This window comes from Taudactylus pleione, unplaced genomic scaffold (genome assembly GCF_031769625.1).
Source record: "Taudactylus pleione unplaced genomic scaffold, aTauple2 ptg000161l, whole genome shotgun sequence".
Lineage (NCBI taxonomy): Eukaryota > Metazoa > Chordata > Amphibia > Anura > Myobatrachidae > Taudactylus > Taudactylus pleione.
The window spans coordinates 776,014-802,832 of record NW_028284563.1 but is presented as its reverse complement, the minus strand read 5'-3'; the positions used below and the strand labels follow the sequence as shown (position 1 = coordinate 802,832).

Genomic DNA, 26,819 nt, shown 5'->3' with positions numbered 1-26,819 from the left:
CCCGGACCAACTCACTTAGAACCAGTTGGACAGTTGAAAAGTGCGTTTATTTAGAAAAGGCCCTTTAATTGTCACAAATATACTTTATAATAAGTAATAATAATGCAAAACTTGAGTCCACAAATACTACCAGATAATGTAAATTTGTTTTATCATGTTTCTATGTACTTTAAACTTTGTTCACATATTTTTTTTTAGTTTTATTTGCACTTTAAACAATTTTCAATGAAAAAATATATAGTTATAGAATAATGAAAATAATCTTGCTCTATTTAAAAAATCTGCATATGATTAGCAGAGTCACAGCAAACACAGGGACCAAACAGATATTTCTAGCATAAAATACAATGTCCGGTATGATATTTTCATTATCAGCAGCATCTGTAACATGTAAGGAGAGAGTTATGTTATTAGTCAGTAATAAGCACAAACTAATTACATGTCAGTACCAGTAATGTGTAAAAAAGCGATGATCTCCAAGGCGCTACCCAGGGTGGCTAAAGGAAAAAAATAACACCACCTATATTCCTCTGAGTTGGGTACGAGATCCTGGCGGTCGGGATGCCGCTGGTCAGAATACCATCAACGGCATCCCGACAGTCAGTATCCCGACACCCTTCGGTAACTAAGGTAAGACTAACCCACACCCCTACCCCTAACCCTCCCTCCCCGGTGCCTAACTCTAATCTCCTCCCTTAGTGCCTAACCCTAACCTCTCCCTTGCCGGTACCTAACCTTAACCCTCCCTGCTTAGTACCTAACCCTAACCCTCCCTGCTTAGTGCCTAGCGCTAACCTCCCATCTTGGTGCCTAACCCTAACCTCTCCCTTGCCGATGCCTAACCTTAACCCTCCCTGCTTAGTACCTAACCCTAACCCTCCCTGCTTAGTGCCTAGTGCTAACCTCCCATCTTGGTGCCTAACCCTAACTTCCCTCTGCCTGGTGCCTAAACCTAACACTCCCCCTAACCCCTAATACTTACCTTTGGGATGCAGGTGGTCGGGATTCTGGTGCCGGGATCCCGACGCCATGTCACAGGCTGTGTGTGAAAAATGACAGTTAGGAGCTGGTTGGCTGGTACTTTGGGCCTGATTCAGACCCGCTCGCGAGCGCATAGCTCTCGCAAGCGGGTCGATGTCGGGCAGTGCACACGGAAGGCGTGCGCAAGCCCCGGAGCAAGTGAGAAATCACTCACTCCGGGGCTCGCTACAAGACGGGGAGGCTGTCCATGTTGATCAACAGCTCACCCCGTTTTGTAGGCGGGTCAGGGGGGGTGGCTGCACAAATGGAGGCGTTCCCTTAGGAACGCCTGCCATTTGTGGGCGACCCTACTGACATCACACGTGATGTCAGTAGTGAACTTCCTGCTCTATTAGAGCAGGAAGTTCACTGGGGTTTGCGGTGGACGAGACCCTACCACAAGGGTCTCGTCGCAAGCCCGATGGTCGCGATAATCGCGACCATCGCCAGGCCACCCGCTAAAGCTGTGGGTGGTCACCCACAGCTTAGCGAGCGGCCTTAAGGCCGGGGTAAAGAAAAAATGGCCCGCCCTGATTCAGAGCGAGCGCTCGCAGATAGCAAACGCCTCTGAATCAGGGGATTTATCTCCATCCACTTTATCTCCATCCAAGGCTTAGTAAATAGACCTCTCAGAGTTTTACGCTGTTAGCATCGCTGCTGCCTGGTAATGTCCTATATAATCATAGTATACTGAATGATGTTTTAGTAATACACTTAGGAGCTCATTCAGACCCGCTCGCAAGATGCGATCGCTCACTGGCAAAAAGGGGCCAGTATTTAATATTTAAATGAAGCTCTTGAACTGCATCGCGTAAGGACACCCACTATGTTTTAGCGAACTATGGCAAAGTGCGCTCACAAATGACTGAAGACTCCTCCTTGCCACTCGCAACACACGTCATCAAAATAAGGATTAATCGAGACCATCGTGAGCCATTGGCGCTGCGCGCAGCCCTTGGGGTTGCCTTAGCCTGGCGCAAGCACAGCTATCAAAACTGGCTGAAATACATGCAGGTGATGTGTACAATGACGCTACTTTGCTAATTATGCACGCCCTTTAAAAGCCGTTTTAGCGGCCAGACACACCTGCATTCGCATATCCACTCCCCCGTTCACAAGCACCTTCCCCTGTTACCACCCACAAACGGCACTATCTGTCACTCAAAGTAGCGACCTGATAGTGGCTTACGAGCTACCAAAATCCAATCACAATGAATGGCTTGTGCACTGCGAATTATACGCCTGCGCAGATGGGAGAAAATCGCTCAGAGCGGGTCTGACTCAGGTCCTTAAAACATAGTGAAGGTGTTTTCTTTTGTGTCTTTATTGGGATTGAGCTGCATTTGGTACAAGTAGTAATTGTGCCTTTTACAGTACAGTATGAATTACATTGCTGAATGCAAAATCTATCTGCATTATAACGGTTAAACCTATAGACATGCGGGGATGAATGGACGGATGGATTCAGGCGCTACATACTTTTATCAGTTCTAAAAATTAGAAAATTAGTGATCAGAAAACCAAGTAATAGGGAGGAAAATATATCTATTTTGTCATTTTCATTACACTCATTTAAGTCAACTAATGTAATAAAAGGGGCGTGGGATGGTGGAGGGGGGTTGTCAGGGAAGTCAAGCCTGTATAACAGGGGTATTATGAGTACAATTCTGAGAAGCAGTACTGCAACAATACTATGATAGGGAGAGACATACCTCTCATGGAGCTGGTGTAGGCAGCCGGTGTTTTATCTATGTCTGTAACAGGCTCTGCTGGTGCAGCTCTGTACTGTAATTGGAATGGTACGAATGCTACTAACTCACTGTGATGGAAAACCAGACATGTCCAGTGTGAGTCTTCCTCACTGGCATCCTGAATTATTACACTGTTTTCTTTTACTGTATTAGTTAGTGTTTGAGTCTTTACAGGAGTTAAACCCGCTTCAGTCATTTTTGCCCAGACAAGTAAATTATAATCCATAGGGCTGAGATGAGAGATGGAGCAGGTCAGGGAGACACTCTTTCCATAGGAAACCTCAGCTGATGGAGACGCTGCCACTGGAAAACAGGGGAGCAGATGTTACAGTTATTTATGTACAGTGTTTACGTTAAAGTACTGTAACTGTAAGGGTATAGGCAAATGCCTATACTGTACACTGTATGAAAGACTACGCTGTGAAGTGTCCAACAACAACCAGAAACCTGCCAGGAGAATTAAGCGGGCCATACTTTATGGCCCGATTCCCCATTCTGCCGACGCTGATCTGATCCGGAGATCAAATACGCCAATACGCGGGCATCAACAATCAGCAATATGTCAGCTAATCAGGGAAAGATGTCATGTTATAAATAATAAATCCAACTTGCCGATTCTGACCATTTTAGTGTTGGAATCGGGGAATCAAGATTGTCCAAAATGTTGGATTTCCCCGATTCTTTAACCCCGGTGCCAGCAGAATGGGGACCAGTCGCAGAAGTATGGGTCCCATTAGCTGTACCTGACCTTCCTCTTCCTCACATTACCTAGTCACATTCTCTCCTTTGTAGTCACAAGGTATCACCCTCATTGTCTATCCCAATACCCACCACTTTCAGTTTCCATAAATATCTTTCTTAATAATGCATGTGCAGTTTTCTGTATTAGGTACTAACTTGTTGAATACATCACAACTGTTTAAGACATGAACAAAAACTGCTGAAAATTCAATTCATACAACCAAAATATGATCAGTGATGTATTTTTCACTGATGGCTTTACATTTCTATCCTTTGTATTTATTTTGCTGTTATTTAGGTTAATGTGCGTTTCCATTATTTATAGTTGATCTCTGAAATGGTTTGTCAAAGCCAAACAAGCGCAAAGAGTTAGGAGTACAAATGGCAGCTTTAAGAGCAAATAATATCTCTTGTTGCTGTCACTGCATTGAAAACACTTTCACCACTGTTTAGTAACTTGTAGGTGCAGAGATATAACAGGACAGTACAATGTGCCCTGGGGTGGCCCATACTCCACATGTGATATCATTATGTCATTTCTGTAAACTGAATGCAGATACTACTGAGGATGTGACAGAGTTGCACCCTGGGTAGCGGCATCAATCACAAACTCCTAGTGATGGCCCCATGTAAGTGCCTGTGGCACTTGACAAATAGTTTGAGGCTGCTTAAAGGCTTAACGGGCTTATGAAGGCAGGACCCAAACTAGGAATTTTGTCACCCGGGGAAAGGCAGTAGTTTGGAGCACCCCCTCCCCCCATTATGCCACATACAATAATGCCCCTTACAGCATTATGGCACACACAGTAATGCCCCCTCCCATTATGCCACACAAAGTAATGCCTCTTATACATTAAGCCACATACAGTAATACCCCTTATACATTATGTCACACACAGTAATGCCCATATACATTATGCCACACACAGTAATGCCCATTACACCATTATGGCACACACAGTAATGCCTCTTACACCATTATGCCACAACAGAAATGCCCCTTACACATTATACCATCAAAGTAATGCCCCTTATGCATTATGCCACACACAGTAATGCCTCTTATACATTATGCCACACACATGCCCCTCACACCACGAGGGCACACACAGTAATGCCCCTCACATCATTATGACACACAAAGTAATTCCCCCTCCCATTATGCCACACAAAGTAATGCCTCTTATACATTAAGCCACATACAGTAATACCCCTTATACATTATGTCACACACAGTAATGCCCTTATACATTATGCCACACACAGTAATGCCCAACACACCATTATGGCACACACAGTAATGTCCCTCACACCATTATGACAAACACAGTAATGCCCCTCACACATGTTGATTTTCCCCGAGGATTAAAGAATTGCGGCAATCAGTTGCAGATGTATCAGCCCCTATATTTTAATACTTGCAGCCAGGGGCGTCAGAACAATTTTATATGGGGATACAATTTAATACTGGTGCTCCCTCCAACTCACTCGTTGCTGGGTGGAGGCTTGTCGGTAGCACGGGGGAGGAGGAGGCCAGCACCATGGAGTAAGGGAATGGCGGGACCACCAGAGAGCAGGAGGCAGGGGCTGTTCATTATAGCTGAACAGCCTCTGCAATGCCTTAAAGACCGCACATTATACCTACTCTATGCAGTGCCCCCCCCCTCTGTTCTGACGCCTATGCTTGCAGCAATACTTGCATTTATGTGGAACACAAAGGGGAAAACAATACAAAGGTTCACACTCCTGGCGTGCAAACCAATAGGAAGAAACAAGAGAGAGATCAAATAAGGTGTACATTTAAATAGAGATACATCTAATAGTAAAATAATAATAAAATGACAGACTAGTGGGGAAAGATTTATGAAACCTTCCAAAGAGCACAAATGGTGGTGTTGCCCATAGCAACCAATCAAATACTAGCTATTATTTATTTAGTATATTCTATAAATTGATAGCTAGAAGCTGATTGGATGCTATAAAAACAATTATAGTAATACATACAGCGGAGATGTATCAAGCCGTGGAGAGAGATAAAGTGGAGAAGTTGCCATAAGCAACCAATCTAACTGTCATCTAACTGTCATTTATCTAGCACAGTCTATGAAATGACAGTTAGAAGCTGGTGGCATAGGGAAACTTCTTTACTATATCTCTCTTCAAGGTTTGATACATTTCCCCGACAGTACAGTATATTAACAGACACCTAAGCTTGCTGCACGCAAGTGAAACTTACGTTGAATAGTAACGAGTGTCAGAGTCTTCCCGATTGTCTGGTCAGAGAAGAGACATTTGTATTTGCCAGCATCTCTGAATTGCAGCGGTGAGAGTCTCATAGTCAGGTTAGAGGAAATCTCCAGGCGACCCTCATAGTTGTCGTGGCTTATTATTTTGTCATTTTCCACTTTGATGCTCACTGTCCTATTGGAGTCATATGGGATCCAGTCCCACTGTCCATGCGTAGCTCTGGTGAGCCTTCTACAGTGCATGGCCAGGTCGTCTCCCACAGAGCGAAACTTCACTATTTCTTCTGTCGTAGGCTCTGCAGGAGGAGAACAGACCCTTAATGATTCCATCACTATTGTGTAATACAATTCAGCCTTTATAATCAACTTAATCCATTTTCAATAGCTGGGAAAATAACTTAACGCTAATTTAGTAGGAGTCCTCTTAAAGCAAAATAAATACCCCCTCGCCAATCAGGGGTATACGCTACATAAATACTTTCTTTGGCTCAGGGCCAAATGAAGTCATCTCAGATTTGCGGGAGCCAGGTTGGTTTCCGCTTTAATGTAATTTCCGCTTTACATCTAGTGACTATCCTGCCGGTATCGCACCGTCTCCCGCAAATCGTAGGCAAATTACATTTGGCCCAAAACTATTTTTCTTTTTCGATTTTTTTTTATTTGTTGATAAAAACTATCAATAATAGTTGTTAGCAAGCCTTGTTTTATTTGTGGATTGTGAATGATTTCAGCGCCAAACAGATTAAGATTTTTGTTGAGACCTGTTACGGTAATATTTATCAATAAATACCTGATATGGTGCACTCCTTCATTTACGTGGGTGTCAGCTAAATGAACTGGAGTATTTTAGTGGCAATCTACCATGTAAATTTTGAAAACAATGAAGTTGATAGTGAGCGCCACTAGTGATTTGTGAAGGAACAAATAGAAATAATGTTAAAAAAGATAGTATTTACTAATTAATTAGTTAGCAATATGTGTAGAATGATTATATAAACAGTTCTGAAAGTGGCAAATGCAAAAAAACTACCCTATAATAAATAATTAAATAGTTCAGAAAATGCTAGGTGCACTTTCTTATAAACACAAACAGTGCTTAGTGCACCAACCATATGTACGCTTAATAATGCAGAGAACCACTACAAAATATAATCTAAAGGTAACGTAATTAAACTAAAAATTGGCACTTTCAAAACAGTTTATATAATCATTCTACACATACTGCTATCTAATTAATTAGAGAAAGAAAACCTGGTGCACTAATCACTCGGGTGTAGTCTAATATAGAGACTTGCTGCTGACACCAGAGGGATACCTGCAAATCACCCTCAAATAGGAACAAAAAAATACAAATAAGGTGTCTGCGCTAATCACTATATAAAAAACATAGACTGTGAAAATTATAAATATATTATTGTTTTATTGGACATATGAAAAAATGAACTGCAGTTCAACTCTAAATATATATATAAACATTACACATTGAATGAAAAAAATAAATGAATTGTTACATTAATAATCTAAACACATACTGTTTCTAATATATCATAGGAAAAAAGATAGATGTTTTAAACTCTATGTAGAGCCTTGATGGTAATCAGCATATGTTGCTATTGGCAACCAGCATTATATCAATCAGTAAAGTAGGTATAGTTATTACATATTACAAGACACAAGCAGAACCCGTAGGGTGGCCATAGACTCTAGTTGCAAATATAGAGTTTATACTTACAGACCTGACAAAAAACACAGGCATCAGGTATACATTTTTTTGCCAAACAATGACGGCATAATACATATATAATTTGTTTTGTAACGGAGCGCCAATATAAAATATAAATAATGAACATTGTTTAGCCATTTTCATTTTTGCAGTTTTCATTTTGCACGTTAGTTTTGTAGCATGTAGTGCACCATACAATCATTTTTGCTGGTAGGGACTAAATTAACACATCACTTTTCTGGTATACTTGGCAATAATTCCAGAATTAGAAAAGGGGCAAGCTTATAATACAAGCCTTTTCAGTAAATAGCAATGATATAAACGCAGTTAATAGGTTATTGAGTGGAAAATGATGATGTGCATATTGTAATGTATCCAATTTAGGTCCGTATTTAATTAGATGTAAAAAGCCAAGATCCGCGGAAAAGTATCGCCGATCACGGCTTTTCGCGTGGCGGAAACTTATCTCTGTATTCAATTCCAAGCGCTTTTCGCATCCGCGAAATGCAATGTAATAGGCAAAAAAGATTTGCCTCTGAATAGCAGGAGAGAAGAAGTGTAAGTCTTTATTTTGGGGTGCAAATGTGGGGAAACCACTCAGAACCCTTGGGCAACCCCCCAAAGGACAACTGTGTAAAAAAAAATCCCGAAAAAAAGTTAAGAACACCCCAAAAAAGTACTTTCATTTTGGGGGCGAAAAAATACAAAGTGGGGGGACAAGCATACAAACTAGCGAAATAGACTTTTCTGGGGTCTGCAAGGATGGGTCAGGTGTTTTTTGATTGCAGGTGCATGCATTAGGTGCGTTTTTCACGTTTTTTGTTTACTTCACTTTAGAGACTTTAATCCATGCTTGCACCCATTTTCATGTACCCCAAATTTGACAGGACTACTTATTTTCACCAAAAAATACTGCTTAATGCTATTCTTCACCACTTGTGCAAAGACACTAAATAAGAAGCTATTGAAACAACTTAAGTACCCCAAATAGCTTTATTAGGGCTATTCGGGGACATCTACATTGATCCCCAATGTCAGTGCATCTTTTTGGGGGGTTCCGGCTGATTTCCTCATTTCTGACAGCACTTTCCATCTGTGTGGTTTGGAATGGAATAGGGCGAATAGCGGGGTGCGCACGATAAGTTTCAGCGTCCAAAACACGCGATGTAGGCGGAAGGTTGGGCAGGCTAAACTTTATCTAGGCCATGAAACTAACTGAATACTGCCCTTAGTGTTATGTTTTATACTTTTTAAACATATGTGCTGTACTTAAAATTGTTGTTAAAATAAGAGAAATTCTTTTAAAGCATTTACTTTTGTCAAATGTGAATCCTTCAAATTTGGCTTATCCTGCAGTGAGATACCCTCGGCCCCACAGTTTGCAATCTTTTCAGTATGTCTTTATTATTTTTTAAAAACTTTTTGGCTGTTTTTTTTTAATTACCATGGGTGCCATGTTCTTTAGCATAGTGGTTCCCAAACTGGGTGCCGCAAAGCACTTGCATGGGTGCCACGGATCGGAGGTCCAGGACCAAATCAAGATATTTATGGTCAATGTGATAGGCACAACCAGTGCTGGTGGCTGCCATTTATAAAATATGTGACAAACCGAAGTCGAGCTCTGTCCCCCACCACATGACTGACCCTAAGGGTGACACAGAAGCACAATTTACTTAATTTAATATTTTTTTCTGAATTTCTCAATTAGAAACTTTTGTCCTAGGGGGTGAAAAATATAGTGATACTCTAGGGCACCGTGATTCAAGAAAGTTTCTGAACCACTGGTCTAGAACCTTTTGTAAGCTTATTTAAAAAACTGTTCTAACAGGAATGTTAGAAACCAACATTAATGCTTATCGTAGTGTATTATAAGATTGATTGCCAGTTCTATTGGTCAGTATTGTATCACCTGACAGAACAATTCCTGCTTAATACAACATGCGATGTCTGCTAAAGCTTGTTTGTAATCAAAAAAAATCCAATATTTAAAAAATAACTAAAGCATTGACAAATCATAGTTATATGCTTAAGAAAATATGTATTTGTAATAAAACATTCATATTGTAAAGTAAAGCTCATATCAGTTCAATATAATTACCCAGAATAATGATTTAACAAATTATTCATACAGTATTTGTTATTTTGAGCACTTTTTACACTGTCAAGTGACATTACTGAGCCACTGTCTTTGCTGTAGTAGTTTATACCATATATCACTGGTTCCCAAACTGTGTGCCTAGGCACCCTGGGGTGCCCCGGGACACTTGCAGGGGTGGTAGTCTAGCACAAAATCAAATTATATATAGCCAATGTAAGTTAAATATGTGGACAACCAGAAGCGCAAACCTGTCCCCCACCACATAACTGAACCTAAAGAGGACAGGTCAGCACAATTTACTTTACTACAATTTATTTCTGAATTTCTCAATAACAAACATTTGGCTTAGGGGTGCCGTGAAAACAAGGCTGATACTCTAGGGCGCCGTGATTCAAAAAGGTTTGGGAACCACTGTCATATACTGTATATAATATATAAGGGCTATACTTACTCTCAGTTAATTCCAGGGAAGTCACAGATATAATGTTGTCACCAGAGACACAACGATATGTACCTCTATTATTTTGGGAAAAGTCACGAATCTGAATATATACTGCGTCCAAATAAACAAATTCATATGTATTTGTTCTTCTCACAAAAGATCCAGAAAATGACGGTTTTCCAGGTGTTGGAGACTTACATTCAATAGTTATGTCTGCCCCCAAAGTTAAGTATTTCTTTTCATATGCTATACAAGAAAGACAATTGGGATTATTACTATTATTGTTATTATGTTTTGTTATTGTTGGTAATAATAATTGTAAAAAAACATGCAACGTGATTCATGTTACATGGTACAGTATTCATTAGGCAAAATTTCCATCTTCAGGTGACAGTGCCTATGTAGTCCCTCACTAACCCCCCAACACTCCCCCCCCCCTCCCAAAACCATCATCCTATGCCAAATGCCACTTGTGCAAAACAAATTGTTATTTTGTCCTGCTGGCGTTAGGTTTGGTGTTTGTAGAATAGATTATTGGGTCTATTCTACATAATTCTGAAACAAATGCCTACATGGTACAATTATCAGTGGAATGTAATAACGGTAATATTAAAGAGTAAAAATATATTCATCAACATTTCATTTATAGATCAACTGGTTTATTTAAAAACTGTTCACATACTGTACTCTAATCTTTTGCTTCACAATAAAAATATATAGTGGCTCATATTAGTTAGTGGCTCCTATTAGTATGGCTACAGAGAGTTTATATTGCCGACATTGTCCACATACAGTAATGTGTGTAGAACAGATGCACTAGTATAGGTTGTAAACCTGTAGGTCCAAACCCAAACTTCTTATAGATTCTAGTAGTAAATGGTTTAAATATGTCTTAGGAGGTGCGTCCACTATCATCTAAACCTAGTGCACCGGGACTGAGGTACTATACCTTCTAGTGCCTCTTTTTCTAGAATATTACACACAAATTGTACACATATTATTATATACTGCACAATACGGGAGTATGTTAGAATACAGAAGCTATAATAGTTGCTAATTAAAGGTGAACTGTGTCTTAAGCTGCATACACACACAACGATTTTGTTACCAACGATTTTATGAACGATTTTCTGTCAGATTACCTGTCAGATTTTTTAAAGTGTAATGAACGATTTTTTGAACTACAAACGATTTGTGTAACTTCCCTTAATGAAAATCGTTCAGTTGGTCAGTCAGAATGAACTACAAATGGGAACGCGCATGAACGATAATCGTTCATCGTTATAACTCAGAAACTGAACGATTTTTTCAACGATTGAACGATAACGACGTCATTATAGTTAAATCGTTCAAAAAATCGTTACGTGTGTGTGCACCTTTAGCTGACAAATCTAGCAATTATCTAGTACAACAAAGCAATTTTTTTTTTACATTGTTTTATAGATTTTTGTAATACTGTATCATATTGCTTTTTATGCATAGGCATGGACTAACCATCTATTATACCTGCTAGTAATATTTGTAAGCGCTATAAACATTATCAACGTAACAAATATAATGAATATTTTTTAAAGATACTTACCCATACAGGTAGATCCTAGAGTTAGCAAAAGCAAATTAAAGAATGTGAAAAACATGCAGAATGACCTGATATTTGGTTTAATTAGCATGATGGAAACTCAGCTTACAGCTACAGAGTACTACAAAACATGTTCACCCTTTTGCAGATAGTCAAAAAATTTCCCAGTGGCTTTAATTAGAAGAACATAGAAAAACCACTTCCTGCACAAGCAAACAATAACTGACCACAGGTGTACATGGCAGCATATATTATGCAACTATTTACCAATGATAACTGCAGCCAATTAAACGTTGTCTTCTCTTACAGGGGGAGATATTCCAAGCCTTGGAGAGAGATAAAGTACCAATCAATCAGCTCCTAACCATTTTTCAAACACAGCCTGTAACATGACAGAAGCTGATTGATTGGTACTTTTGTCTTAAGTTTCTTGTCCCCACAGGGGCTTAATGATATGGTAGAACTTAATAATATATGAGAAGTCTGAGCATATTAAACCTATATGAGTTTAGTTTTTCTACCTAGGAGTAGCATGTGGTTTTCAGGGATTTTTTTTTACCCCTCTAGGCCACAGGTTCTTAAACTCGGTCCTCAGGACCCCAAACAGTGCATGTTTTCCAGGTCTCCTCACAGAAACACAAGTGACATAATTAGCTCCATCTGTGGATCTTTAAATATGTGTCAGTGAGTAATGATTACACCTGTGCACCTGCTGGTGACCTGGAAAATGTGACCTGTGTGACCGAGTTTGAGAACCACTGCTCTAGGCACATACTGAATTTTGGAGCACAATTCTAGGTATTTACAATGGTTTCCTTGATAAATAATACCACTGACCCTTATTTTAACATCAGTGCTCACAGGGGCTGAATATGTGCAAAGAATGCTTACACTTCATGTTTATTTTATTTTTCAAACCCCACGCAGTATGAAATGAAAGATCACAAAACGATAATTCCACCCAAAACTAAAAAACTTTTTTGGATTTAGGCGCGGTACATAAAAGTAGTGTTATTCCTGAAAGGGACTAAACCACAAGGCTGCGTCAGGACGCTCAATTCAGCATGTGGCAGTTAAAGAGTTTTGGGTTGCTGGACAGACTTTCTAGTGGGTATTCAGTTTGGGGTGATGTTATGGGTGTGTGATAGGACTTATCTGTGTGTGTTGATAAGGTCTCTACCTCTCTTTCCATTGGAAATTGATCATCCCAGTCCTCTTCCCTTTACTACTAGTTTCTCTGTATTAGTTTATTTTGCTGTTCTTGACTGCTTTAGTAATATTTATCATCTTCTATTCCTGCTCTGTCTTATCCTTTCCTTTGTGTTCTTTCCTTTTTTATGGGCCTATTTCTCTTGATCCCTTCTTTCCTTATTTGTCTTCTTTCTTAAATTCAATTATGATTTAACTTGCCCCATCCCAGCTGCTCCCCAATTGCCTTTCCGGTTGATGGAGTTTGTGGAGCTTTTCTGTGTCGACCATTTGTGTGTCGACCTTTTGACCATATCAACCTTTTAACGGTTGACAATTTGACCCTGTCGACCATCTGGTGTTGACCGACTGTCTATCTAGACACTGTAGATCTTCCGTCCCTGTATCCAACATGCTTAATAAGTTAAAGGCTACTTTTGCATTGGGTGTCCTTGGCAGCTTCTCATGATGCAGATTTGACGTTTCAGTGCTTTACACTATCATAGCTCTGTCCCCTCTATGTGATGATGTATTTCACTGAAATGTGCATCAACATGTCTCTGTCCCACCCATTTCAATAGGAAGTGGGTGGATTGCAGGAGGGAGAGTGCCCTATTCTTCCAGGAGTCTGTGGGACCCAACCAAAATTCAAGAGTGTCCCGAACATTCCAGGAGACTATGCTAGTATGTTTCTGTGCCACATTTGTAGGTGTATTTCAACCAATATAACTTTTATTAAATGACCATAAAATTTCTGGCTAACAACATAGATAATAGAAAGTGACTCCAGCAGTGTGGAGTATTAGTGAGCAGCAGTGTCTCCTGGGACTGGGTCTCGCGAACGCTGCTCGCTGCTCGTAACTCTTTGACTGTGAACCAAATACTTTATTGCATGGGAAGGGAATGGGTTACCGGTGTTTGGGATCCCAGCGGTCAGAATTCCAATGCCGGCATGCCAACTAGGTTACCATTGCGATGGCTCAAGGTAAGTATACCTAACCTAATGGGATCGGTATGGAACCCTAATCCCGACAGCGGGGGACCGGCAGTGAAGATCCCAGCAGGTAAGCATTTTTTCTATTACTAACCTACCCCCCCCTAACCCTCCCTTAGGGGTGCCTAACCCTAACCTCCCCCAAGTGCCTAACTCCCCTGTAAGTGCCTAAACTTAACCCCACCCCTTCCCCGCAGCCTAAACCTAAGTCTCCCGGGGGGCTTAATCCTAACCCCCCCTTCCCCTAGCCTAAACCTAACCCTCCTGGGGGTTGCCTAACCCTCCCCCCCGTGGCTGATCGCACCCGGTGCCAGGCTTGCCTTCGATCGGTATGCCGGGCGCCGGGCATAGGTAAAATGGCAGATCTCGACGCCTGTCATTAGACCCCTGCCGGGATTAGACAGTCGGGAAGCCGGCGGTCGGAATTTCAACCGTTGGCTTCCTGACTGCATCCCAACCTAACTCCTAACCCTCTCTCCCCAATGCCTAAACCTAACCTGCCAGATGATCTGCCGTGCAGGTGTGCCGGGTCCAGTGCTTCAGCCTGCACCATGTGTCATACAGCCTGTTGCAGATAGACCTTGCTCAGCGGGTCTCTGCGGAATGTCTTTGGTATAAGCCGAAGAGTGTTCTGTGTCTGTGCCCGTTGAGACGCTTCCAATGCATTTCAACAATCAGCTTGTCTTTATCAAGAAACAAAAAAGGATGAAGCACCGGACCCGTGGCACCTGCATGGCAGATCATCTGTGACAGCAGCCGGGAAGTGGATACTGACCTAGGCGGTAGGGTAAGATAGGTAAGGATTATTTTGAATCCTGCGGTCCTCACATACAGTACTGTATACAGGACCAAGACAGACATTTTCTGAAAAGAGCTATAAACTTACACATGCATTTTTGTCCTATGAGATTGGTTCCATCAGTCAATTATTTTAGAGTATATTTTATTTATTTCTATCTTTATTTTTATTTTGTTTATTTATTTATATATTTATATTCATTTTATTACTTTTTTTTTTTACCAGTATTATCATTTATATTTGATTTTGTTTGGTCTTAAGCTATTACCTATATTTACATTTATTCACATGAATTGACAGATGTGACAAAAAAATGTAACTTTCATTTAAACATTTTCAGCGGCGTCTCCACATCATTTAACACTTGATATATTATGACAATTAATGTTTTCAAGTTTTGAATTCATTATTCAGTGTTAAAGAAATGGAATACTGCTATATTTTCAACTCACATAAGCTCCTGGAGAGCTTAAACTGTTTCAGATCTTTCTCACATATCAGCTGTATGCATCCTTCATTATTCATTTCTATCGTCTATGTTGTTAGCCAGCAATTTTATGGTCATTTAATAATTGTTATATTTTAGCAGTATTATGACGGTCTGACTAACAGTGCACCACCAAGGAGTTTTCTTTTGATTCACTACTGTGGATCGACCCCTTTCTTGGAGTACAATTATATTCTACTTCAAAGTGCAAGCGAGCCTGATACAGAGGTAGACAAGACATGCGACCTGATAGCTACCACCGGGGGACAAAGAATGAATTTGGGTGCAGTGAGAGGCAATTTTGGTGGGCGTTCCTCGGAGGTAACAGGGGGGGGATAGCTAGCAAGATGAGGGCATGTTGCGGGTAGCGACAGTCTTTGTTTGCAGTCGCTCTGATTTTGGCGTCCATGTAAAGACAGATAATCTGCACCTCCATAAGACAGGTGCAATGTTCGATGGTGCAACCGTTGTGCGGTCGATGGTGCATATTAATAAGCACAGCAGCAAATCTGCACCGCACGAATCCCATTGGCTGCAGCATTAGCATGAAGAAACGCAGGTGCACTGCGTAAAAAGACACAGTTACGACTGCATTAGTGTCCACCCCTGAATCAGGACCTCTATGTGATCCACTTACATGTAGAAACGTGTGCAATAGAACAAACAGAGGTGCGTGGCATCGCAGGAGAACAAATAGCATGATTTGTGGAAATAATTTTCCTGGTTCCTAAATGACCCTTAGGGGTATAGTTACTAAAGTGAGGGGTTTTTAGAAGTGGAGATGTTGCCCATAACAACCAATCAGATTCCACTTATCATTTATCTAGCACCTTCTAGAAGATAATCTGATTGGTTGCTATGGGAACATCTCTACTTTTATAAACCCGCACTTAGTAAATATTCCCCTTAGTTTATCAGTAGTTTAGTGCTCTGTAATACATATATATTATATATATATATATATATATATTATTTATTTTTATTTTTTTAATTATTATTATTATTTATTTTTTATTTTATTTTTTTTCTTTGTCTTGTTTTTTTAATTTTTTTTGTTTTATAACATAATTAATGTATTCAGCAAAAATATGTTTTAATTAATAAAACTTGTAAACACCATTAAATCATTTGTGCATTTTCCTTCTCCCAAAATCTGCCGAGTGTGGGTAGATGGCCTTGAAAATTATCTGTAGTTTAATGCTTTTTTAATAGAGCAGACATAATTAACAGCATGCTTGGAATTGAAAACAAATGTTTTGTGGAAGTAAACAACATCAAGGCTGACTATGCTGAAAAAATAAATATACATATATTGCAATAGCTGACCTGAATGTAGCTGTAGCCTGTAATAAATATACTGTCATTTCACTGAAATATGTCATATTCTTGATTAAAAGTTACATAAACGATAAATTCATTTCACATAGAAGAGGCTTCAACTAATTTCAAAGCAGACGTTGTTAGGTTACGTCCAGGGGCGTTTCTAGGGAGGAGGGGTCCAGTGTGCAGTCTCCGTCATGGGCCCCCTCCTCTCAGTCCGGCGGCCGGCAGTGCATTGAGCATAGCGCGGCCAGCACCGCACTTATAGACTCTGGGCACTAGAGTGTGCCTAGAGTCTATAGCACATGGGCAGGTCACTGGGAAAAATGGTTGCGTCAGCCAATTTCCCTGTACTGCACATGCGCAAAACAATGGGAAAATGGCCGCGGCGGCCATTTTCCAGCGCCGACGTGGGACTCCGGAGAGGTAAGTATAATGTGGGTGCACCTTATTATAAATACGCCCCTGGTTACGTCCACATGGATATTATTTTGGCAACGCAGAATGAAAATTGGAGCAGGTAGATGGTTATAGCTATTGTTTATGTCCTTCTTCATGCACCTTCAATCTCCTGCGATTCTTGTACAAGCACAAATGCGTCTGTGGATTCAATTTGTGGCGAGCGTAGCAGAGTGCCGATGTTATGTCTGGCAACAGCACCTCATCTTGCTATATCTCGCCCAGGACTTGCAGATTTTTGCATGCAGCCCTATGGCGCTGTGAGCCTGATTCAGAGCCGGACGCTCTGACCAGAGCGCTCACTCTGAATCAGGGCCGGCCTACCTAATATTGGTGCGGCCTCCTGGCCGCTCGCATAGCTGTGGGTGACCACCCACAGCTTATGCGAGCGTCCATGATGATGGTCGCGATGGTCAAGACCATCGCGACCATCGGGCTTGCGACGAGACCCTGCGGTAGGGTCTCGCTGCCGCAAGTCCTGGAGTGCTTTTGGCTCTATCAGAGCCAAAAGCACTCCCACTGTTGTGAGTGGGGCCGGACCCAGACGGTAGGCGTTCCCATGGGAACGCCTCCGTCTGGGCAGCCACGCACCCGGCACGCCCACCAAAGGGGGCGTGCTGTCAATCACCATCGACAGCACGCCCCCTTTGGTGCAAGACCCCGAGCGACGGCTTCCCCGACGCTCGCCGGGTCTCGCGCATGCGCACGACGGAGGGTACCATCGACCCGTTTGCGAGCGTCCTGCGCTCGCGAGCGGGTCTGAATGAGACCCTGTGTTCAAATATCAGAGAGTTGCCATAAGTGCAGCCAGGGCCGCCATCAGGGGGGTACTGCTGGAACTGGAGTCCTGGGCCCGGAACCAGGTTGAACGGTGGGGGGCCCGGCCACTTATATGGCCACTGCAGAGCCTGCAGCCTGAACTACTCCCTTGTAAAGAAGAAGGGGGCCTGACCACCGCTGCTACCGCCCGTAGACCCGGTCCCCATGGATGGAGCTGGAGGAGGAAGCAGCTCGGGCCGCTCCTCCACCAGTTTACATGATAGTCGGCACGCGCGACGTCATGACGTCACAGCACGCTGCTGGAGGGAGAGATCGTCAATGTCGGAGGAGCCGCGGATCAGGAGGAGCAGCGTCTGCAGTGCTGGCGGAAGAAGCCGGATTCTTCCTACTTCACGAAAATAAGGTAAGTGGGAAAAAATGGTGGGGGGTGTGAGATGGTTAAAAAAAAAGCCAGGGCAGAGACACCATACTTAATAAGTGGGGGGAAGAGGGCTGGTCGGGAGTGTGGTGTTAAAAAAAAAAACTGGGCGGAGACTGGATTCCCTAACCAACCATGAGGAGTAAGGTGGTAGAAACAAAACATAGGCTTGGCAGAGACTAGACTTAACAACCGGGTGGGGGGAAGGGGGGGTGAGGTGGTAAAAAAAACAACTGGGTGGAGACTGGATTTAATGACCTGGGGGAGGGGGGGGTGTATGAATAAGGTAGCGGGGGGGGCCTGCCTATTTTGTCAGTCTCGGTCCCCACAATTTCTGATGGCAGCCCTGAGTGCAGCAGTCACTGTGATTTGATGCCGGGCAGCCCCCCAAATGCCGCGGTCACTGTGATTTCAAATCACCGGCGGTGACCACTGCTTGGCCCACGGGTGGAGGACAGAACCCGCAGTCTGTTTCAGCGGGGCGCTGCGTTGGAGGACAGGGTGCTTTCTGCCCTTAAAAAATAGGGCAGGGCGCGGCACCCCACTGAAACAGCCTAGCGGGAACGCTAGATATGAGTATATTCAGAAGCCCTGCACTCACATACATTATGGGGGATACAGTCAGCATCCCAGGCACACAATGCCAGCGGTCAGAATCCCGACATCAGTCAGTATCCTGACTCCAGAATCCCCAACAGCTAAGATCCCAACGGTGAGTATTAGGGGGATGCTTAGGGTTAAGTTTAGGGTTAGGGAGAGGGTTAGGGAGAGGGTTAGGCACTAGCAGGAGGGTTAGGGTTAGGCTGCGGAAGGTGTGGATTAGGGTTAGGCTGCCGAGGAGGAAGGTTTTGGTTAGGCTGCAGGAGGGGTGGGTTAGGGGTAGGGTTAGGGGAAGGGTTAGAATACTTAGCTTCACACTTTGGGATTTCTACCATCAGGATTCCGCTGACGAGATTCTGACTGCTGGCATTATCAGCGCCGGGATCGCGTACCCAACGCCACTGATGCACATTTGGAAGTAAATTGGATGTATTTTGCTCATGGACTGCATTCACAAAGATACGTGTATATGTGTCCTATGTGTATGCTTGGTTTGCTGCTAGTATCCTTTCACAATTGTGCCTGCCCTTTAGTAGGTGCAAAAGATACAACTTCAAGCATGCCTATTTCTGCTGACCTCCATCGCTGCTTAGCCTACAGTTATATCTACATTGCCCGGATTTGAGCTAGGGCCTGATTCAGAGCCGGACGCTATTTGCGCTCGCTCGTTCAGAAAAAGGGGCCTGATATTTAAATAGAGCGCTCGCTCTTTACGGTCTGTTGACTCCTCTATGTCTGAACGAGCGAACGAAACATGCGCTCGCTATTTTGAAAAGACGCCACCGGGCCGCTCGCATCATACGTCATCTCCGCTATTTATTAGATTAATCGAGTACATCGAAAGGCGTATGAACTGCTCGCTATTCTGGTGGTAGCATTTTCCTACCGCAATCATGCGAACAGTTCAGGCTAAAAGACAACCAAGTGACGTGGTCAATGACGCCGCTTTGTTAATTATGCACACCCATTAAACGCCCGTTTTGACCGTTTGGCACGCCTGCGTTCGGATCTCCACTCCCCGTTTTCAAGCACCTTGCCCTGTTACCACCCACAAACGCCTCATTCTGTCACTCAAATTAGCAGGCATTCGCTATTTTGCGAGCACACGATTTCCGAATGCACTGACTGGTTGGTGCATGCACATTACAACCCATACGCATGCGCAGATGTGCGAACATCGCTCGGAGCGAACGAGCGGCCGCTTACGAGTGGCTCTGAATCAGGCCCTGAGTTCTGAAGCACGTAAGATATGCTCCAGAAACAGGAACACATCTAAAGGCCGGTACACACTAGACAATGTGTACCGACCTCTAGTGTGTACCGACCTCGTTAGCAATGGGACCCGGCGAGGTGCCGGCATCGGCAAATGTGTACACACTTGCCAATGCCGGGAGTGACGGCACCACAGTGGGGGCCATGCTGTATTCAGCAGCATGGGCCCCGCTGACGATATCACACGTCAGACCTGCATGCAGGTCCGATGGCCGATGTCGCTGACGAGGCGTGGGAGCGCGCATCGTCCGCGAAATAGCGGGTACATACTTGCCAATGTGGACGATATGTCGTCTGGTCCGCCGGATCGGACAACATAACGTCTAGAGTGTACCCGGCATAACTCTCCATCAGCCTGATCCAGAGCTGAACACCTGGGTGTCTAAAAATAATCTTTTCAGATCCGTACATGAGATTGCGAGTAAACTTATGAATGCCCATAAGTCACACATCTGAACAAACTCCTGAAGCGGGAGGGTCAAGTACACAATAAGTATGAGTATAATAGGGGTCCGCACATGTACAGTACATATAGCACACCCCATTGAGATGTGGCCTCCTTTCACTTGGCTGGATATCCAGATAGGTGTATTAAAAGGCTTATCTTTACATCTCCCCATGCCCTCGTGTAAAGAATAAGATACGTGCTGCTTAGGATGTCAGCATCAGTATATATCTTTATTACTGTTTGCTGGGACTTTACTCTGAATTCACAGCCGGTATAACTTGCTTTGATCATGATCAGATGCCTGTTAGGTAGACCTCTTGCCTATTTATCAATCTTCACCACTGCCTTAGCCTCTGACCTTCTGCTACGTCTGACCCTTCTTTTTGACCATTATCCATTCACAGACATCGCATATTAATAGTAATCCCACTGAATAATGACAATTATAAACAACAATAATAAATAATAATTTTTTTTTTATAATAAATAATAAATGCCAAAATAAACAACCACTTATATAAAAACTGTGTGCAGAGTAAATTATATACGTACTCTCATATGTATGCAGTTATATGATTGAAGTAATTAGTGTTCAGATTATTGCAAGCCTTTCCAATATTTTGTTTGCTGTATTATCCCAATTTATGAGATGTGACATAGATCCAACGAGTTATTCCTATGTAGGTTTTAGAGTTGAAAGTAAATTTTTAGTATGGAATAAATTAATTGGTCATTTGAATGGGCCTTTCTGGTGGAACTCCTGCGGATGTCTGTATACAGCCTCTCACAGGTTCCTGAGTTCCCCCTGTGTATCACATCTGTGATCCACACTAGTTAGCAGCCAGAGTAATTAACAATCCAGACAGTACTCTGTGTTAAACCAGTGTAGGTCAACATCCACAGACCTTGCTAAGCGTAAACCAACAAGTAGTAATGAGACTACACTCCTCTCTGACACGTATCTGTGGCTGTCTGACACTTTTATCAAAGGAATAGCAGTATCAGCATAAAAACTAGAGATGTTCAGTTCCGTTCTCCAGGAATCCAAATCCACCAGAATTTGGTGAATCAGGACAGATCCAAGTTTTGTTTCTGATCTCCTGAGGAGATCCGGACAGATCCGAATCACAGTTATGATCTGCCCGAGGTTCAAAATTCGGATTTCAAATACAAATTTCAGGTTTTGGATTGCAAAAATTACATGATTTTTAAAAACTTTTTATCAATTTAAAAAAAAAAAAAAACAGATCCAAAACCAAAAACACTTGAGGGTTGTTTTGCAAAACCAAAACACGAAGATGAATCCAAAACCAAAACACGGGGGTCATCGCACATATCTAATAAAAACACTGTATACTTTATTGTTAATAAATGTAAAAGAGATACCTACTAATGTAGGAACAAAAAGTTCAAAATGATACAATTTTATAAGGTTTTTCTTTTTACCATTTCAAATTTACAATTTTTGGATGATATACAAAAAACAAGAACACCTCCCTAGTTTCATCACAACCCAATACAACACCAAAGTATGATGATGGTTTTGGAAACTAAACCAAAACACAAGGTGGTTCACTGAGCCATAAATAGGTCAAGCCTTTAGCTCGGTGTCCTGTTACGTGCCTCATCTAGATAAACAACTGGCCTTTCTATAGATATGTAATCTTTAAGCACAAATCCATTCATAGACAAAAACCCACATATAACTGGCATGTTTCGAAACGACTTTTTCTTCTAAAATAATACGTACTTTCTTCATTTACCCATTACGAGAACAGTTGCTCCTTACAGAAGACAAGTTCTGTGGTCTGTGGTGTGGCTGAATATCTGGTTGCAACACAGAGATAATAAATTGGTGTCTAACCTCTCTATTATCACACCCTAGCATTAGTGTAAGTATGAGTAAATAAACATATATATAATAAATAAATACTATAACTATATATATACAAACACACACAGACAACATAAAGACGCCCACTACTGCCTTCTCATATCCGTCCAATGTCTCACTCCTGCGTAAACATCGGTAACATCGATGCACATCAAGCAGTCACCCAGCATGTACGACAGGTCTGACCGGCCACAAACACAAATGTGTTCTGCGTCCCCTGGCAATAAACCATTGGGGCACATGTGCACTGCGACAGAAAAAAATCTGCCGCTTGCGTCCATGTCTGAATCGGGGCCACAGGGAGTGGGTCTTTTAAAAGTTGAAGAAAATACGGACTTGTACTGATTTTTTATTTTAATGGCCTTACCTCATAGTTGCCCATTCTCCTGTAATTTCTGGGAGAGTCCCAAATTTGGGGAGATCTCATAGCTCCTGGGATTGTGGGCAACTCTGCTGCATCCCGCCAACCTCGTGAGCTGGATGGTCATGGGGGCGTGATGACGTGATTCACTAGAACAGAGCATTACATTGCGGAGGGCAGATCACGATGATGCAAATATTAGTGTCCCGCTCGTGCCCCTCCCACTGGACGGATCTCTTGGTGGCCTCCTGGAGATAGTTGGCAAGTACAGCTTAACTGTCTGCTAATCGCATATTAAGATAAATGCCTACTTCCCAGAATTTGGAAGCATCCACATTAATAAGGGGTATTTTCGGATTTGCAGGATATGTGCATAGTGAAGACAGTATGTTGGTCAGTTTAAGCCATGTGTCGCTTGCTATGTCCTATGACATGTACTACTTGGTACTGTATTACTTGGTAAGAAGATAATGGTAATGGCACTGTCCCTTGAAAATAAGAACAAATACTGTACAGTATGTACAATGTAATGAATGGAGAACTACTTTGCACCTGGATTCCATCTGGATTTCTGCACTGAACCTGACTCCATCTAGACTGGTCCTGGACTTCTTCTCTGGCCACTCGCAATGGATCACTCTGCAGCTTACACTCTGACAATGACAAACTTCCAACTCAAATATACAGTTTCCTCTGTAAAACAGGTGCTTCTGATGAAGAACCCTGGAGGTTTGAAATGCATTAAGCAAGTAACTGGACTCACTTTGTAATACCTCTTTGGACTTGGCAATCTGTTTGGAACCAGCTGGAATTCTTCAAGCCATCTCATAGGACACCTGGTAACCGGAACCATCTTGTACCTGTGACAACTCTCTCTTACCACCAGAGGAGTGAAGGCATACTCCAGCCTATCCATTGAATTACCAGGAAACCCATAATGTGGTGATATCCTTTTATATTTGTATTAAATGTGAGTGCAATGTTATAATTAGTCCTTTTTATTTTACTAGAAGGTTTTGCACTGTGGTCTTTTCTTTTTGTTTGTGAGTATTCATAGTTACTCCATTGAAAGAGATTGACCTCTTGAAAAGTTACAGATACCTGGCAATTGAGAAGGATACCTTACCTACCCTAATTTATGTGGAACTATTTAGGACAATTTTCTGAGTAAGAAATAAAGCTTTTATCCTAAGGAAGTGGAACATCACTCCATCAAATTTAATCCTAGATCCACTATCTGGGTTTCTCTTATGCATCAGCTTTAGCGCCTAAGTGGACAATTTTTATGTTTTTCAATATTTAGCTTTAGGGAATTGGGTGAACTTTCCCTGTTTGTTTCACTGGCAGCTTGTTTTTGGTTTATTGCGCACTTATTGGTATTTTCATATTACTGTAGAGAGATCTGCACAGTGTGTACCTACCAATATGAAAAAAACAAAAAGTTAAAGACAATGGCATGTAATAACAGTGTGTTTGCATGCATATTCTCAGTCATACGTATGTCAAGATGTGTTGAGCTCTGTACCAGAAGCACATGCACCAGGTTTAAATCAGATGCAGGGCAAAAGTGTGCCATGTGCCAACCCCTAAACATGTGAGGGAAGTGCCGACTGGACCAAAGAAAAGATGAGTGTTTAAAATGCTCTGGGAGGCTCAGCAGCAACCTGCCATCAGAACCAGGGAGAAGAGGAGCGTTCTAATGAGCAACGTGTGGCACTGTGGCAGCTTTCTAACAAGACCAGACTCCTATCAACGTTCCAGGGGGCGGCTTTCTAGGTTGCCTTTCCAGGCTCCTTAAATGCCCAACACAGGTAACATGGGGCAGCAACAGTGCCGTCTTAGGTTCTGCATTCTGGGTGGTGGCACCACTCACCCATCCCTAGTTATGTCAGGCATATACACCATACACCCTTACACCCAACTAAACCCAATTCTGCATTGTGATTATTCTGTAGTATAAGCTTCCAATGAAAGTAGCACAAACTGCACGGTAAAGTACGCTAAAAAAATCATATACAATGAAAAATGAAATAAGCAGCATTAGAGGTGAATCCAAAATTAGTCAAAAGCGGCTAGAGAGTGCTGGATACTGTCGTCACCAGTGTATCTGCATCAGACCACGGATCCAGGGGCTTGATGATGCGACTTCCAGTTATTTGTGTCATTGTGGGCCCCAATGTCTGAAGCTGCAATTCACTGTGCCATAGCACTTGGATATCTCACGTGCGCAACAGCACCTGGATCTCTTACCTGTGCCACAGCACCCGGATCTCTCACCTGCTCTTCAGCACCTAGATCTCTCACCTGCGCCACAGCACCCGGATCTCTCACCTGCTCTTCAGCACCCAGATCTCTCACCTGCGCCACAGCACCCGGATCTCTCACCTGCTCTTCAGCACCCAGATCTCTCACCTGCGCCACAGCACCCAGATCTCTCACCTGCGCCACAGCACCCGGATCTCTTACCTGCGCCACAGCACCCAGATCTCTCACCTGCGCCACAGCACCCAGATCTCTCACCTGCGCCACAGCACCCGGATCTCTCACCTGCACCACAGCACCCAGATCTCTCACCTGCGCCACAGCACCCGGATCTCTCACCTGCGCCACAGCACCCGGATCTCTCACCTGCTCTTCAGCACCCAGATCTCTCACCTGCGCCACAGCACCCGGATCTCTCACCTGCTCTTCAGCACCCAGATCTCTCACCTGCGCCACAGCACCCAGATCTCTCACCTGCGCCACAGCACCCGGATCTCTCACCTGCGCCACAGCACCCAGATCTCTCACCTGCGCCACAGCACCCAGATCTCTCACCTGCGCCACAGCACCCAGATCTCTCACCTGCACCACAGCACCCAGATTTCTCACCTGACCAACGTTATATATACTGGTCTTCTGCATATTTCTCAGACTCTGTGTATTCTCTGTTCACCCATAGATCACTACACACACAGATCTGTATAGGCTCTTTGCATGTAATCCAACATGTGTATTAATTGACTTAACCCCTCCCCTCCCTTCACTGGAATGAGCTCCCTCTCTCGATCAGGCTCTCCCTGACCTTACATAGCTTGAAACGTGACCTAAAACCCACCTGTTCATGAAAGCGTACCCTTCCGCCTCATAACCTCTGTCACCAGGCCGCTCATCTCACCCTCCTACCTCAGCCATTTCTACCTCGCCTACTTCTAGCCCTCAGGTCCCCATCCACCTGCTCACGCCTCATGTCATCTGTCTCCCCTCTCCCCTAGATTGTAAGCTCCTAGGATCTTCTTCCCTCCTGTTCTCTGAGTCCTCCTCTCTAGCACTTCAATGACAACCTTCACCTACTCAGTGGCCATATAGCCTGAAATTCCTCTGGCCCACAGCCAATAGTCGCGCCGTCACTATTGGAGACCAAAGTTCCACCTTCCCTCGCTGGCCTTGCTCCCCAGCTGTATTGTGTACTGAGAACTGTGATGCTCATTGTTACTCGTGCTCTGTATATGTTATGGTTACTGCAGTGTTCTGTGTACCCTGTTCTGTCCTACTGTTACTGTATGCACGGCACTGCGGACAACTTGTGGCGCCTTATAAATGAAATATTAATAATAATTATTAAAATATAGATGTGATTGAAGCTGACTAGCAGCTGATAATATGTTAATCTCCCCCCTAAACCCAAGTATTAGTAGATGCAATGTACAGATCTGCCCAGCTATTTTGTTGCTCATGGCGTGGCGTGAGTCGCGCCATGGACTTGTGGCGTGGCGTGCAGGCCTCTGAGTCGTGCCATGGACTTGTGGAATACCGTGGTATTCTTCAACGAAGGATATGCTACGGCATGTAATACAGTGCTTAACCGCTGGGTGGCGAGTGCTCCACTTTTGTAATTGCATGTAATATAGTGCTTAACCGCTGGGTGGCGAGTGCTCCACTGTACCGAATGTCTTGTGCAGAATGCCATAATGTTAAACTTACAGTAAATTGGGTGGATATCATATTCACAGCATTTTCATGAACGCACAACCCATACTGTATTTTTAATGTCGCATAATATACATATACAGTATATAGTACTGTACCGTACTGTACGTAACATCTTATAACAGGATGCAAATCACTGCACATACTGTATTGTACATATGGTACGGTGCAGTAACTGAATAGTAGAGAAGTTGCCGGAGTTGTTGTCACGGTATAACCGATACTGTAGA

The 26,819-nt window shown here is 42.9% G+C and overlaps 1 protein-coding gene across 1 annotated transcript; it reads right to left on the bottom strand.

The window, feature by feature from the left end:
• Positions 1–243: 243 nt before the first annotated feature.
• LOC148521511 (uncharacterized) lies at positions 244–11,727 on the bottom strand. Its single transcript, XM_088475055.1, has 6 exons — positions 11,604–11,727; positions 10,031–10,267; positions 5,749–6,054; positions 2,733–3,074; positions 983–1,039; positions 244–381 (listed from the first exon to the last, which is right to left on the bottom strand). Exons 1-6 carry the CDS (start codon positions 11,689–11,691, stop codon positions 269–271), a joined length of 1,143 nt encoding a protein of 380 aa, XP_088331181.1. The 5' UTR covers positions 11,692–11,727; the 3' UTR covers positions 244–268.
• Positions 11,728–26,819: the final 15,092 nt, after the last annotated feature.